At 33.2% G+C, this 17,159-nt stretch overlaps 2 protein-coding genes across 2 annotated transcripts in view; one reads left to right on the top strand and one right to left on the bottom strand.

The window, feature by feature from the left end:
• Positions 1–6,203, bottom strand: part of LOC129221940 (phosphatidylinositol 3,4,5-trisphosphate 3-phosphatase and dual-specificity protein phosphatase PTEN-like) — a 42,636-nt gene extending 36,433 nt beyond the window's left edge. Inside the window, exons 1-2 of the mRNA XM_054856325.1 lie at positions 6,123–6,203; positions 2,369–2,456 (exon numbers count right to left, since the gene is read on the bottom strand). Coding sequence (XP_054712300.1) covers positions 2,369–2,450 — 82 coding nt within the window. The 5' untranslated portion in view covers positions 2,451–2,456; positions 6,123–6,203. The remainder of the gene's footprint in view (positions 1–2,368; positions 2,457–6,122) is intronic.
• Positions 6,204–7,211: 1,008 nt separating this feature from the next.
• The window catches only part of LOC129222621 (tetratricopeptide repeat protein 5-like), a 29,359-nt gene continuing 19,411 nt past the window's right edge, over positions 7,212–17,159 (top strand). The window contains exons 1-2 of the mRNA XM_054857146.1: positions 7,212–7,343; positions 9,181–9,307. Coding sequence (XP_054713121.1) covers positions 7,332–7,343; positions 9,181–9,307 — 139 coding nt within the window. The 5' untranslated portion in view covers positions 7,212–7,331. The remainder of the gene's footprint in view (positions 7,344–9,180; positions 9,308–17,159) is intronic.

The raw sequence follows: 17,159 nt of genomic DNA, 5'->3' as shown, positions 1-17,159 counted from the left end.
AAAGGCGTGTTTTTCGCAGTTTTTCACAATTTTTCGAAAACAAGGCTTTACTCCGTGGAGAATATCAATAGAACAAATTGTCTCAGAAACAAACTCAAAATATGTTTTTAAAGAGAAATGTTCAATCTTTTGCGCTCCTTTTTCAGTTTTTCCATATCATTTTTCAAACGTGTTAAAATAGTCGTTTAAAGTTTTAAAATGCTATTAAAAAAATTTCAAAATAACTACAGAAAAAATAAAAAAGCGCATATCTAGTTCTGTGTCATAGCCATCGTTTAAAACAAATCGCATGAAAATATTCCAGTAATTTCTCGTGTTATGCTTTGCATAGGTAGCAGATTTTCCCGTAGAGAAAGCATTAGCGTCGAAAACCAAGATGGACGGTATAGAAGAGCCTTAAGTCATCCAAAGATAGCCCAAAACAAAGCTCTTAAAATTTCAGAAACAGAAATATTTCGGACTGGGCGGCAGAATACTCCTCCCCCTCCCTATCATTGTGTTTACTAAAGGCAGTGTAAGTTTGCGTTTAAGATTAACTTTTCTATTGAAAGAGCAACTCAACTCCCCATATCGCCAAAGACAACCCAAAGTTTTAAGACTACAATTTCAAAAATGTGTTTCGAGAAAAACCCCTGAATTCCCTAACTCTTAACTCACTCAAAAATAGCCAAAATAGCATTTCAATACTTCAGCATGGAGAAACTTCCGGGGGAGAAAGTAGCCCCCCTCCTAGCTTGTCCAAGATATTAAAGTTTTAAGACCTCAGTATATTGGGTTAATTTGCGGACTTACTATCTTTGCAACAGCGTTATTTCGCAAACTCATGCTGCCGTTATTATTCTTATTTCCTTTCTCTCTCTTTCTCTCCCCCACCCCATATTTCCATTGACATTAGATTGAATGACATTAGAATTTAGTGATTCCCCAAGTCTTGTTAAAAATGCAGAAACGGTTCCTCATCGGTGGTTCAAGCCAGCTTGAGATTTCCCTCCGATTCTTTCTAAAATTCTCATTTTCATTAAAATCTTCAAAATCCCTGATAGTTTCCGTTTTACCTGGTATGTGGACGCTCTTTGCTGTGGCGTAAATATTTCATCTCGTTAGCAATCACTCTTAATCAGTGATTCAGATTTAACTGTAAGACATTTTAAGAGCGCACATAATTTTCACTTATGCATGTAAAGTTTGCAAAAAAAAAACGAAAGGATGATCGAAAATAGCAAGAAAAAAAGGATAAATTTTCAATTGGAGACGATTATTTCAAAAATTCAGGAAAATAACGAGCAACTCTGCAGTCTGCAATGCAGTGAGTTGGAAATAACAGAGCTATACCTAGAAAAAGTCAAACGGCGCGAGTCTAAAAGCCACTCCTCCAAAAGCACGTTGCAAACAAAACAAGCCCATGGCGGAAAATCGAGAACATGTCGATGTGAATTCGTGGTTATGGAACGGCTCAGTAATATTAAAGCATATTTTTCAAACACTCAATTTTTCTTTTTTAAGTAAAAACTGAAAGTCATCGAATTTCTTTCCGTCCCGATCTCCGTCTCGGAAATTTTGTGCAAGACGGAAATCCGTCCTGAGACGGAAGGTCTTGCACCCATGCTAAGTTGGGGGGGGGGGGGGCATTTTGAACATTTGGGAAATCTGGCAAGCCTAAGTATACATGCTGTCTACAGTAGTTAGTTATGACATGGTATGGTTAGTATCCACAATTCATTGAAAGCATAGAATTATTGAGGCAAAAGACCCAAATAACTGGGAAAATATCTCAAATAAATTCAGTTTTTTCCAAGTTAATTATCTGGTACAGACTATAAAATTAAATTGCTTAGAGAAAAAACAATAACAAAGTAGGGGAAAAGGAAATATTTATTGATTTTACTTCAAGAAAGATTTAAAAAATGCTTGTAAACACCAAATAATGTTAATTCTAACTAATTTAGAAACTCCAAACAAATTCCATCTTTTGCAGAAAAATTCGATGATTTGATTGACAACAAAATGTTAAACCTTTTCAGCTCTAATGAATGTTACTTGCATTTCAAATTTGATATTTCAATCAATTAATCTTACAAAAATAAGAAAGGGATAGAATAAGTTTCTCAGAAAATCTTCAATATTTTTATGCCTGACTTGACTTGTAACTCTCGGCCACTTTTTAAAAAATCGCATACAGACAACCTTAAATATTGATTATTTCACACGATTCACTTCTACCAATCACAGAGACAACAGTAGAAAAAATATTAACTGGGTGACTGAAGTCAATAAGTAAAGCAATCTTGATTGCTTACAAAATAAATAAATAAGAAAAAATTTAAAATTCAATTCTTTCATTAAAAAGTTGACAAAGAAAAAAGGATACAAGTAAGGTCAAGGTCAAATCCATCTTCTTTATATCTGCGTTTCTTTTTACTAACAAGACCTTTAATTTTCGAAGCCATCATTTCTTACTGAAAGATATTTTTCAAAGCAACACCTTATTACCATGTACTCAAAATTCAAACAACATTTCTTTCAGCAACACAGTACAAATTTCCATTCAATAAAATTACTAAGGTAACAAGAAGGTGAGACTTATAATGAATACGACATTAGGGCTGAATAAGTTACCAGTAGATTTTAGAAATACAGTCAAACCTCCATATATCGAACTTCCACATATCGAAATTTTCTATGTATCGAAATCCCAGCAAATTTCTATGTTCATTACATAGAAAAATTGTTTCTATATATCGAAAAAATCTCTATATATCGAAAAAAAATTCGAGACATTCGTAGATTTTTTTTTCCACTTCAGTCTGTTTGTGTCATGAAAAATAAAAATTGGGGGAGAATATTATGTTCACTAAAGGTTGCTATGAAACTCAGAAGGAATCTGTGGTTGAAAGGTTGTACGTAGGTCATTGCTCCGTTCTGGAGTTTTTAAATTCCCTCAAGTTTATTTCAAATCTAAGTTGTAACCAGTAACACTGTAAAATCCATTTTCAATCTATACCTTTTGTCTGTTGGTTGTCATTCCTAGTCTTTTTAGCTTCAGTAAAAATCATTCAAGTTAAGTAGATTGCTTTTTACTTTTATCTCGATTACACTGTCAAAACGAAACTCCCTTAATGTTACGGATCAAGTTATTGCCGAAGAATGAAGGTGTATGACGGCGCAAAAATGTATTTTCTGTTAATTTTTTAATTATCAACTTTCATTTAATCCGATGCTCGTATAAATTAGAAATTGGGTTTCATACACGAAAATTAATTTTAATTTTAGTATTTTAGGGGATTTGTACCATATAATAAGATCATTTCTATATATCAAAATTTCTATATATCGAATTTTTTCCTGGCAATTTGCTACTTCGATATATGGAGGTCTGACTGTATTCTGAAAAATATTTTTTCTAGAAAGCTGATAGGGATGAGCACAATAAAAGGACACCTGTCTCCAGCTCGGCTATGGCTATTCTAGACTGATAAATTCAATAAAGAGCGGCATTCTCTAGATGTCTGTCCATTCTTAGTATGTATACATTGTAGTTCTGCCTTGCCCCGACTTGAGACAGTATCTTACAACTAAGTATATCTATGCATGGTACAGATGTGATATCCCCCCCCCCTTGGCGAGGATAGAATTTTTAGCTCATTTCGAAAATCGCCAACGTTGGCGATAAAACTTTTTCCGGTAGCCCTAGTAACCCTGCAGAATATACCTGGGAAGTACAGATGTGAACTAATTCTTTTCGCACGTGTGTCCGTGGAGGTAGGTGCACATATGTTCCGCTCTTAGGGGGATTTTACGACGTGGTGTTGTTTCGTGCAATATACCTTACAGGAATGCTTATTTTGTGTTAGTTTAAATTCAGTAGTTGTGTTTTGAAGTAAAAACATTAGAAAATGCCAGTTTCTTCAAACTTGAAGGTTAATTAAAAGTTAACTCCAACGTGGTGTGTATCTGTAACGTGCCATTGTCATATGATGTATCGTTTTAGACTGAGTGTGAATATTTATACCATATAAAAAGGTAAGTTCTTTATTTTAGAATTCAATAAAAACCTCTCATTTCCAAAATTCTTTGTTTTTACAAATCCTTGAGGGGTTCTTGTAGTATACATAACTGTGATCATACTCCGACTGTAATGTATATTAACAGTCGGAGGGATAACGGACCGAGCGAAGCGAGGTCCTGGCGAGCCCGAGGTCTCATAGTACTTTCGTAATGAGACCGAGGCAGGGCCGGCGAGCCGAGGTCTCATTACGAAAGTACTATGAGACCGAGGGCTCGTATCCCGGAGAAATGATGAAAAAAAAATTAATGCATTAATTTCGACTTGTAATTAATACAATAATTTATTTCATTGTATTTTAATATGTTTACAAAAAACCCCGGCCCTGTACATTTTTGAAGCATATATTCGTGATGTTTTTTGTTGTGCTTTTATGTTGTTTTTATATATATTGTGTTCTGAAGTGCTTTGATCATGTTTTCTTATCTGATTTTTTCCTGTTGGCGCTAAAAAAAGCAACGCTAAGAACGATGTATGACATATGTCGTCATACATCGTTTTCTTGGCGACGCTTTCTTGGCGCCAACAGGAAAAAGTCGCCAAGGGTGGGGTATATCACATCAGTTCCTCTATGCATACCTAACTGCATCCTGAAAGTCAATTGAAAAGAATTTAACTTGAAAACAAATAAGATTCAGCAACTTAGACATTTAAGAAAAGTCTGTTTACCCCACTACAAAGATATGTCATTAGGTTGATCAGTGGGGATCTAACCCTTCTCCAGCCCCTCTTTTTGAGAAATTAATGTACAGTATAACTTCGATTTAACAATACCCGATTTAACAATCTCCTCAATTTAATGATACATTTCACTAGTCTGGATTTAACTGCATTGAATGTCTATTGCTCCTCAATTTAACGATATCCTTGATTTAACAATAACTTTTTCAAGGTCCTTGACAATTGCTAAATCGGGATTATACTGTATTTATCATTTATTTGCTTTGGGCAATTTGCACATCAGAGATGTTACGTATGTAACACTAATTTGTTATGTCCGTAACAAATGTATTAATTTCTATCATAAATTTTATACACAACACCCATAAAAAATTTATGGTTTTAGAAAGCTTGAAATCTCTAGGAAAAATTTTTAGAAGGCAGTTTTCTAACTCTATGAATAAAATATTATCATTGAAAAAAGGAGTTATTAAATAAAAAGGATTAAAGTTAAAAATATAACTAATGTGTGCACACAGTTCTCGTACCAAAATATTTTCTAACTATCTAGGCTCCACATAAAAACTGAAATCATAACATCTTGGAAGTCCATGGCACGAACTGTGAAATTATAATTTTCATTTGGAGAGCAATTTGAGAGGGTGCTTTATTTTATGGGGGGGGGGGGGGGGATGGGCCTTAATCTGGAGAGTGTTCTGAAACATTTGAAGGGTGTTGCAACAAGGGAATGCTGTTGCCCTTGAGGGGTATATGGGCATTGGGCAGTCCTGTAAAATAAACTGGGTTTCAGCAATTTTCAAATAAAAATAAATCATCAATCTAAATGATGGGTTTTTAAAGAGTTTAAGGATTTATTTACGATGTCAAATTGACTGGCAATGTCTTGTGTATTCTGTGTGGTTCTTGAGAATCCGATATTGTCAGGTTGAATGCCTTGTTGGTTTTAAATTGAATAAACTGTATTAACATTCGATTTAATTGGAGCCTATTATGTTCTTACTGCAGTCTATCTGTAAAAATGTTTCAATAGCATCAATTTTACAACTTGATGATCTAAAGTGCATTTTACTTTGAATTTGCTAGCTTTGTTCATTTTTCCTTCCCTAAATCTTTTTAAATCCTACAACATAAGGTCAAAATATGCATAATACATGGTAGTACCTGCTGATCAATCAAATGTCAAATTACATGAAAATTCATAATCAACTTTCAAAGTAAAATAAAAAATAAACACTTAAAATTTGTCAATGTCATTGCAATAAATTGCATCAACATTATGAATGCTCACACAAATCGCCTTAAAACTTAAAAAAATAATAACTATGGTGTTTAAATCTTACCAGTAACACAAAATATAGAAATGAAAATCAAATCAAACCTTTTCTCTAGAAGAATTGTGTGAGGTGCTTTTTCTCGTATCGGCCAAAATCGTCAACAATACAAAGTTGCAGAAAGCTTCCAGAAAAACAAAACGCAGCTTCCAAATATGACAAGGAAAGTCTAATATCCAGTGTTCCAACATTGTCGAAAATTTCTACATTTGTTTAATCAAGCATTGTAATGTTCCATCAATTCTTACGCTGTTGATACAAAATCAACGATGGTCTACACGGAATATGAAGATGCTTAAATCATCATAACTGAAAAAACATCATTTTGAATTTATACAAAAACAAAATTAATTTCAAATTCGGTGACAAGTCTGAAATAGCCAGTCAAAAGAAGGTGGAAATATACGAGTATACTGACTAGTTCTTGAGTATTAATAGAACTCATTTCTTGAATTAAGTTTACGCACTCATGCTTAATGTTAATAGTGCATTACTTTCGGGACGTATCGTTCCACATATAATCCATTGCAAAACACTCATAACGTTCATTAATTGCAGATCACTCGAAAGGTAATTTCATTCCTCAAATTACAGATAAGTTACTCTTTAAATAAAAGTACGACAAGAAAAATGTTTTATTTTTCGGAAATTTTATCGTGTTATTTATTTCTATTTGCTCAATTTAAACGAGCACATACTTGATTATACCTTCTTGGGTTTGCATCGTACTCAGTCGCTAATCAAGAAGTGTTATAAAAAATACGTAAATTAACAGAAAATAAGCGCAGAGAAGACCAATGTGAACATTGATGCACGAGGATTCGTGTGTTAAATGCTCTGATTGGTTGATTGGTCCATACCCCTTCTTGTACGGGAGTCGGACGATCTGATATCTGGAGGGGTTTTTTTTATCTGAAACTGAATCTAGCTTTAATGCTTTCAGTCATTCTGAAATCGATTATACATTAAAATTCCAATCATTTAGGTTTTCATTAAACCATTTTAAATGAGAATAAATGAATCTAAAAAAATTGGAGATTTTTGACACTAGCGCTTAGCCAGTTTTTGTGGTGAAATTTTGAACTAATAAGAGTGACTCTTGTCAGATTATGTAAATACCTCTTTGGTAGTCCGTAAAAAACACCTCAGGTCAGGTAGAAACAAAACAAAAGTTGTTTGAAGCTTGAATCATTCGTTATGGAGAGAAGCTGAAGTCTTAAAAATGCCGTAAATCGTGACATTATTTTGATTTTAACATGTCTCTTCGGGTAAATAATGTGTCTGAAGCGTTTAGCTGTATTATTTCTTCCTCTTTTTTCACATTTCGTTTTTAAACTTTTCCAATTATAACATTTAAGTTCGAATTATTTTGCTAAACAATATTTTAGACATCAGATTGTCAGTTTTACGTGGGTTAAGTGCAAGATTTGAGGAACGAATATTTTATACCTGAAATCAAACAAATAAATCTTTATGTTATTTGAAACGAAAGTCGCTAAAGTGTAAACAAATGTTCAGCATTATCCACTTTGTTAAAATGTAAACAAATATTAAGAATTATTTTAAATTGCTTGCTAACTAAACAAATCAGTAAAAGAAGGTTCAAAAAAAATTATGAATAGTTTGAGATAATTGCCTGATAACTGTTTGTAATTTAAGGGTAACTAGCAGGGTCGACAGATTTAAGAACAGTAAATACAGACAGGCTTCTAGGAGTGAAAAGGGGGGGAGGGATATTTTTAAAACTTCTGTTCATGTTAAATCTGAAAAATTCAATTGCAACAGAGCATGAAACCTCACAAAATGTCGCCTATCAATGTATAAAAATTGTTTTCATTGTGATTGACGACACATGCGCAGAGATTTTTTTTTATTTATTTATTTAGAAGCTAAACAGCTTCTAAACTGTGTACCAAGTGCCTTGCCTCCGGACACACAAGAGAAAGAAATAACACCCAAGGCACCGACAGGAATCGAACCCATGACCTTCCACTTAGAAGACGACCACAGAGCCGCGGAGGCCCCAGCTGTATTTCCAACATTAGTCAATGAGCAAAGAAAAAGCAACAATTCGACTTCCCATGGTCTGCCGCCAAAACAAAAAACATGCAAACCTTTTGGCATTTGTTGCCACATAATTTTCTTATTGCTCATTATTTCACATTTCTTGTTTTACTTTATTTTTTTCCCCTTAAAATGATGTCTCGTTCTGTAAAATATTGTTATCAGCTAGAATAGGGACTTTAGCCGTCCCTTATGGAAGTTCCGTGGGACACTTTTTCAAAATACGGGACTGTCCCTTGAAAACTGGGACATCTGGCAACCTTGGTAACTAATGTACCAAGTGCCCTGGTGTAGGGTAACAAGTGCCAAGCCTGTAAAGTTTTATAGAATTCTTCATAGACTTTGAGCAAGAGCAGTTCTGATTTTTAAATATGACTTTGCTCTAATTTTGTATTTTATTGCTGATTAATTTATCATTTGATTGTTAAATTTTGATATATAAGCAGGCCCCCCTGGCAGCAGAATTTCTTTCAGCAATCTGCATCACAAATTGAAAATCTTAAAAGTTGTCTGAAAGACAAATCAACATTAGATTAATTAAAATCTTAATTACCACCGAGTGATGCTTAAAAATAAGATGCTAAATTTAAAAAAAATGCAAGTACATTGTGGATTAGTATCTCAGAAAATGTGGTACAAATCTTAGCTTGCTGAAAGTCAAGATTTTTTTTTCTTTTAAAAACATTAGCCCCCGCCCCCCCCCCCCCCCCCCCCCCCCCCCTCCCCAGCTAAGAAATAGTCTGCAGACTTTCTTAAGAATCTGCATCATGCATTGTAGCATATCGTTGTTTCCGCTACTGGGTACTGGCCCACCATTTCGAATTTTTCCTGGAGGGTACAAAGGGTAGAAATCAATGCAAACTTGATCAGAAAGCAAAAGGACCATGCTCGCTTGTATGAAAGTACATTAATTTCTTAAAGCCAGTGGTGGACTGGTTATATAAATAATCTTTAATTTATATTATAAGAGTTACATGCATGAATGCCCTTCACTCTTTTGGTTAAGCATAACAAATAATAACTGAAATTTTTTTTTTATAGGATGCAGTTCAAAAACTATATGATTTTAGAGATGAATACTTCATTCATCATCTACCTGAACAAGCTGATGATAAAGTCAAAGACCTTACATCAGAGCTTGAAAAAACATTAAAGTTATTTGATAAAGGTATGATTAATTTGCCAATTAAATCAAACAAAATACAAATTGAAAAAAAAATATATATAACCAGTGGGAGTTTTGTGCGAGGAGTATATAAGTTTTTAAAAAGCATGAAAGAAAATTTAATGTCTCTTAAAATGTAGCTAAGAACAAATAAAACTCAGGAATAAACTTATTTCAAAATGGTGGAGTTACGCAGGTTGATCAGATTCAACTTTTCATTTTTTATGTCCTTTAAAATTGAATGAGCTGCTTTTCAATCATGAGTTTTATCAAATTTTCCTTGTCATCCCAGTTTTTTTTTTTTTTTTTTTTTTTTTTTGAAAATGAACACTTTAACTTTTTATATTAATTTTTAATGGAACTTTGTGAAAAAGACCAGCGTCCCATGAGCCAGGGTACGTTGATCCTCGTTATGAAAATGACTTCGGTTACAATTTTAATGGTAAATAATATCCAATATTGTAGTAACTAACTTATTTTTTTTTCTTTGTGTAGAATGAAAAAACACTAAGTTAAAGAACAATATAACATATGAAATTAAACTGAACAATATTAAATTAAGCAACTTCTGCTTTTGTACTGGTAGAATCTTTATAACGCCGACCTATATAATGCAATTCCCTATAAATCGCACAACCTTTCAGAACTAAACAACAGGTTTTGAAGTTTAAAAAATCCGTCTGTTTTGCTTTGCAAACATAAAAATTGTTAGGCTAATTAAATTTTGAAACAGTGTTTAGTCTTTCCATCTTAATTCAAAGGTTTTAAATGAAAATGAGTACTCACAGTAAAAGAAAATACCTGATGGCTCTTGAAAATGCAGCTGTTATGCAAACCATGGAGCCAGCAGAAGTGCATGATAGTTCATTCTCCTTTGATTGTGAAACATATTTTATTGTGAATGCCTGATTGTATAATTAGTGCTTTAATATTCAATGCAGGTAAAACTCATTCTGAGGTGCTAATATATAGATATATTATGAATAATAGTTTCAAAATTTGTGAAAGGACCTATATAATGCCAAAAACGCAGAAGCTTTGGTCCTAAGGTGTGCGTTATAACAGTCTTCTACTGTATTTATACCGGAACCTTCCACATTTCTCAAAAATCAGCATGTCTTGGGTCTTCATCAAGTTCATTGTTGCTAATATTAGAATTTTGCTTTTCTAATTATATTAAAAGTTTTAGTTTTGTGTAGGTTTTCTAAAAGTGAACCAATGTACACTAATTTTTGGTTTAAAAAATGCTGTCATAATTCTTTTCTTTACAACAAATAACAGAATTTTTTTAAAAATATTAATCACTTATCATAATACACTCAAAAGGATAAAATAACTTTTCTGGATCATAAAGGACAATTTAAGTATTCCTATAGTTTTCAATTATTCCTAGATAAAGACTTCATAAACAAAAAAAAGTGCAGCTCAAGTCATGTAGAGAATGTTTTATCATTATCTAGCTTTCAATCATAAATTTGAGTGTTGAAGCATGCATATTTCTCTTAATGGGAAAGTTCGGCTTGAAATGACTTGAGCACACTTTTCTTCATTTGTGAAGTCTTTTTCTTGGAATTATTGAAAACTACAGGAATACTTAAATTGTCCTTTCTGACCCAGAAAAGTTACTTTATCCTTTTGAGTGCATTATAATAAATGCTTAGTATTTTTTTTTTTTTTTTTTAAATCCGTTATTTTAAAGTTTTTTATTTTCAAACAAAATTTTATTTTAGATTTTCATTTTTTAAGTGTTAAGTTGTACCCAGGCCTGGATTTACATACAAGCTAAGCAAGCTAAAGCTTAGGGCCCCCACTTTGTTAGGGGCCCCAACTCCCGTAAATTAGCATGGTTCGTTCCAAAAAAAAAAGGAAAACTTGGAGAATATGGGGCAAAGTAAAATAGTCAAATATTTACTTTGCTTTTAGCTCCACCTATCTGGTATTATTTTAAATATATAGTACCATGTGTAGCCTATTTCAGTCAAGAAGAAAATACTGCCAAAGATTAAAGCATTTGGAAATACAGGCAATTTTTAAAAATTGATACTCATATTGTAGTATTTTGTTGTAAGTCAAAAATTATTTTTGTAACTAGGTCATTTCGCAGTATTTTTGACATTTGTGTAGAGTCAGTCCGTAACGTGACTTTTATTTGCCATAACTTTTTAATTTACTGTTTGATTAGCATGCGTGATTGTTTGATTAGCATTCCTACCAACACACCACCTTAAATTAAAATAATTTGCAAATCAAACAGTAAATTAAAAAATTATGGCGAAAAAAGTCTCATTACGGACTCTACACAAGTGTCAAAAATACTGTGAAATGACCCAACTACAAAATGATAAAGTTCTTGTTATTAACATTTTAAATATTAATTGAGGCCTCCTAATATTCAATGCAGTATTAATTTAGTTAATAATAAGCTTAGTTGTATTTTAAATAAATTGTACAATTAGTCAAGTACATACAGGGCTAAGTGGATGGAGCAAAGTGAAATAATTTGTTTCATTTACTCACTTATTTATTTAGTATAAGTCACCTATGTTTTCATTTACTAATTAATTTATTTACATTCCTTCATTTCAGGGTTGGCAAGGTTTTGGACACTGTGTTAAAAACCATAGTGTCCAAAACCCGTGTGTCCAAAAGTGTCTCAAAGTGTCCAAAATTATATTTTTAGAAAAATTGTATTCTGTGAGAAAATATCAAAAACAGAATAAAATGTATCAAAGCAATGTTTTATATTAAACATTTTTTCAATGAAAACATTCAACTTATTTATGCACCTGGTTTTTATTTTAGTTACATAGAAGTTGAATTCTTGATTAAAATTTCAATTTGTATACATCAGTTGATTTTTTTTTTTTTTTTTTTTTTTTTTTGATATTAGCAACCAAATTTTCTTATGTTTAAGGTTGTGTACAAACAAAATTAGGGTTGCAAAGGTTTTTACCATCCTGTTCAAAACCCTTGTGTTCAAAACTATGTTTTGAGAAACTATATTTTGTGAGAAAATATCAAAAACAGAATGTGTCAGTATTACTTTTTTGACTATTTAATATATTTATTCAATATGAACATTCAAGTATAAATTTTTATGTAACTGATTTATGCAACTGACCTAGACATTAAAGTTACCTAGAAATTAAATTCTTCATTAAAAATTTCAATTTGTATGCAGGAGTTTGTTTTTCCTCCATAAACCAAATTTTTCGACATTTATGCCGGTGTGCAAAGGAAAGTGTTCCAAATATAGTGCAATAATTGACTTCAATGCAATAATTTACAATTTTTTTTATAGTTACAGAAAGTATTACATTAAAAATATGAACTAAAAAAAGAACAGTACAACTTGTATAACCTAAGTGTTTAACCATCAATTTTTTGTTCTCTAATCTATGATTTAAAAAATAATTTCGGTTATAACGTCATGCAAAACTTATTAGCAAAAATCATTAAAAAAAATTAAGCTACTTTTTTTTTTGCACTTAAATATTGCACATTTAATAATATTCCTTTCAGTTATAAATGGAACTGGAATTAGTTGTGTTGGTAGTGTTGAGAATTTCTTTTCATAACTCTACCAACTCTTACATAAGGAAGTTTTTATGTAATAGTGATTGGCAATTTTTTTAAGTAAAATATTTCTTAAATGAACATTTTGGAGAAAAATATTATCAACTACTCATTAATGAAACCTCATTAATATCTATATCTATGCATTCAGGGCCGATCCTAGCAGGTGTGCAGAGTGTGCGCCGCACAAGGGCGACCAAAGCAAAGGGCGGCCGCAGGCCGCATCATATAGTTCTTATAATCAAACAAAATTCCTCAAGAATTTTTCACAAGATAACTTATAATAAGTAGAATAAATATGCTGATTTTTAAATGTTCAATTGTCAAAGTATGTGTCGATTTCCCGACAGCATAGCATAGTTTAAGAAAAATAGAATGTCAAGGAACATTGTGGTTGGTGGTTTATTGTCCATTAATATCTGCTCTTAACACACATGCTTCATTTGGTTGCAAAGTTTGTAACAGAACCGGTAATCAGGCATGGATACAGGGGAGGGGAAAGGCCCCCTTCTGAAGCATGAAATGGTGCCGTCTAGAAGGAGCACCAAGGGCGACCACTAATGTTTACCCCCCTCCCCAAGCTTTTATAGGCCTAAACAATGAAGACATATTTTATTTATTTAAAAAAAAAAGCTATACTGATTAGATACTCTCGCAAGCATTTCAAACAACAAACTATGTAACTAACTCTGTGTTTAACAATCGTGGATGCGTGGAGATAAAGTGGAAAATTGCGACTCCCTTGAGAGTAACATATATGAATGACGAACTAAAATGTTGTACTTTTCCCCTTTACGACAATTTTTCTGATTAAAATCTTGAATGAACTGCCCGGTTTCAGATCAGGTAGGAGGACAGGCTCTATACTGCCGTGCTAAGCACAAAAGTCCTACGCTTTTTATCAACGGTTTTTGAGTTACGAAATCCATTCGCAAACATTACTACCAAAGACAGTCTCAATTAGCGTCTTTAGAGAAGCCCCTAATTCCACCCCCTCTCACTTAACGTATTGAAAAACAAACTAAAATTGCGTTTTTCAAACATCAGTTTCAAGAACTTTTGAGGAAAGACCCCGGATCTCCCTTTTCTCCAACGCAATCACTATACCTGAAAATTTCGTTTTTAGACGGTTCCGTGGAGCCACAGCTTCTTGCCTAAACTAGCCTGAAATTGACTTCAGTTTCAAAAACACAGTTCGTGAGGGCACACTGAACCCCCACTCGCTCTTATAAAACAATGCTTAAAATACGATTTTGGGATTTATGTTTCTGAAGAATTCCGGAGGAGAACTGCCAGGCTTATGTAACTTTTTACGGTACTAGTGCATATCCATCAGTCGTCGAGGTGAGGTGGACAAAAGTCTATAGATATATTTTTCAGATATTAATGTTGAAAAATATCCGAAAGATTCGTAGAAGCTTCCCAGTTTTGTTAATGTCACGAAAGATAATATAAAATTGCGATTTTAGAAATATCCGCTTAAGAGCCCCAAAACCCTTCTTTTCCAAAAATAGCCTATAATGGATTTCAGTTCGAAAAATATTTTGGTTCGGAATATTTTCACGTTTCCCTTATTTTTTTCAAACCTAGCCAAAAACGGGTTTTTGAAAAAATAGTGCCAAGAAATTACCGGAGGATAACCGCCAGATCCCCTACCGTCACCAAAGACGGCCTAAATTTGCGTTTTAAACTTATATCTCGAAATCTTTCGATGGGAGACGATTGAATCTCCCTCCCACTTGCAACGTCAACAAAGGTAACCCAAAATTGCGGGTTTAAAATTTCAGTTTCGGAGATTTTACGGGAAAAACGCCGATCCTTCCTAAGCTACGGTCTTAAAAAAATAGCTTCAAATTGATTTCAATTTTGAAAGAATTTTAGGAAAGAACTGCAACATTACTCACCTCAAGTCTCGAAAAAGTTCCTAAAATTGCGATATTTGACGTCAATATCGAAAATTTCTCCATGCACCTTGAACATACTTGACTCTTTTGTCCTTGCAACCAAACCAACTAAAGATTAACTAAAAATATTTTTCATACGCCAATTTCGATAATTTTCTTGGAGCAAGCCTCCTCCCCTGAACTCCTGACACCTCCCCACCACGCTTCCCCTTCCTCCGTCCCTTCTCTGATGTCACCGAAGAAAGACCATAAAATGCGTTTTTACGACTAGTAAATTTTGGTATCTATTAATTTCTTCAAAGATATAAATTGCACCTAAGGAGTTTCTTACTAAAGGGTGTCCCAAAATTAATGCAAGATTTGAATTTGCCGCCATTTTTGCAATAAATGTTTGGCAACAATGAAAAAAGAACAATTTGACAGCTCGGAGTTTAGAGTAATCAAAAATGGAGCGTTATACGATACAATAACGCGCTTTCATTATTGAACAATTGTTTCAAAAATAATGAAAGTTGAGGTTGGTCAAGCAGTTACTGTTATTGGCGCTCGGTATCGCAACACGGTAATGCACGGGTGGTTGTGGGCTTGTTGACATAGACCTTTGAATTCAAATAACCCCATAAGAAGAAATTTAAAAATGTTAAATCTCACGATCTAGGGTGCCAATTCTGATCACCGAAATGTGAGAGTACGCGGCCAGGAAATGCCTCATGCAGTAATTGAAATGTTTCGCTCTCTCTAGCTGTATGGTACAATAACACCCCATTTTTACTAACCCTAAACTCTCAATTGTCAAATTGTTCTTTTTTTATGGCTGCCAACAATTTATGGAAAAAATGGTGGCAAATTCAAATCTTGCGTTAATTTTGGGACACCCTTTTATAAAAAATTTCTTCCTTTTTATACGATCATTCTTCTGTCCCCCCCCCCTTTTTAAAATTCGAACTTGACATAGAAATTTAAAGAAAGATTTATACAGACGTTAAAGATTAGTCAAAATATGCAAATTACTTATGAGGGGCGGCACATTAGGTCTTTGCACACGGGCGGCCGACACCCTAGGATCGGCCCTGTATGCATTCATGGGCGTCGCGGACGGGGGGGTCCGAGGGGTCCGGACCCCTCAATGATTGACAATCACACCCCCTCAAAAAATGGAATTTGTTAAAATCATATCCGTTATTTTCTGGAACTTATAACTGTTTTAATTTCAAAAAAGGAGGATAATGCACAGTCACATAAAACATAATTTTTCATGTGAAATGGAGTTGGAATTTTTAATTGTTATGTATTAAAATCGAAATGAACTTCGCCAGCACAAAAGTAAAGCAACTGTCTAGAATGAAAACTTAAAAGCAAAGAATTGCTGCCGAAGTGCTGCTAATTATTACCAAAAGTCTAAACTACATCGCAAGCAGGTCCGAATTTTTTTTCGAATTTTTACGGACGGTGGTGGGGGGCAAACTGTAAAGGGTCAATGTAAATTACACAAAAAAAAAAAGAAAAAACACGCCCACTTACATGTGCCAAATACAATATTTTCTCAAATCTAGAGGGCCTTAAATAGCGGGCCTGCTCGCAAGACAAGGAAGCCACAAAGACATGGCAATGGTGAAGGATACCTTATGCAGCTACTGAGGGTTTGCAGTGAAGGAATGAACATTACCCAAGTTTTTTTTTTTTTTCAGGCAGAGGTTTCAAAGAGAGAGAAAATGTACTCAAACAGATATTCAAAATGAGACGTTATATCTTATTAAGAAGATCAATTGAAATCACTTTTTATTTTCTCCGTGATTTTCTATGGCAGGACAGAAATTTCAGGGTTATACATTATATCAAGATTAGAAGACATTTTAAATCCCCAAGAAACTTTTCTGAGTTTCTACAAAGCTCCTGCAACAGTAGAAGAAGACCACCTCTTATAACTGATATGTCACTCCTCCCCCTTTTTTTAGAAGTTGATCTTCCAATTTCATTTTAATGATAAAAAAAGAAAAACCTTCAGTCTTAAAAATGAATAATTAGATGTTGAACGAGTAAATACAGTGAAAGTGAAAAAAGATATATGCATATATATTTCTTTTATTTTATTTTTTCTAAATGCAATCTTAAAATATTATTTAGGAATATCGAGATTCTGTATTATTAAATTACTTAACCTGGGCGAGCGAAATACGTTTTAAATATAAAAAAAGCTGAAATACATGTAGAAAGATTAAAACACACCAGAAGTTCTAAGTACTTGAATGCAAGAAAAAAAAAGTAAAACACAAAACTTAATTAATAGATTCAGGAGGCATAATACTTAAAATAAAGTGAAAAAATAGACTTAAAGTATCAGGGTAAAATATTACACCAGTCTAAAATATTAAAAG

Source organism: Uloborus diversus, chromosome 5 (genome assembly GCF_026930045.1).
Source record: "Uloborus diversus isolate 005 chromosome 5, Udiv.v.3.1, whole genome shotgun sequence".
NCBI classification, from domain to species: domain Eukaryota; kingdom Metazoa; phylum Arthropoda; class Arachnida; order Araneae; family Uloboridae; genus Uloborus; species Uloborus diversus.
Note: the sequence above shows the minus strand (reverse complement) of the source record. Positions and strands in the feature narration are given on the sequence as shown.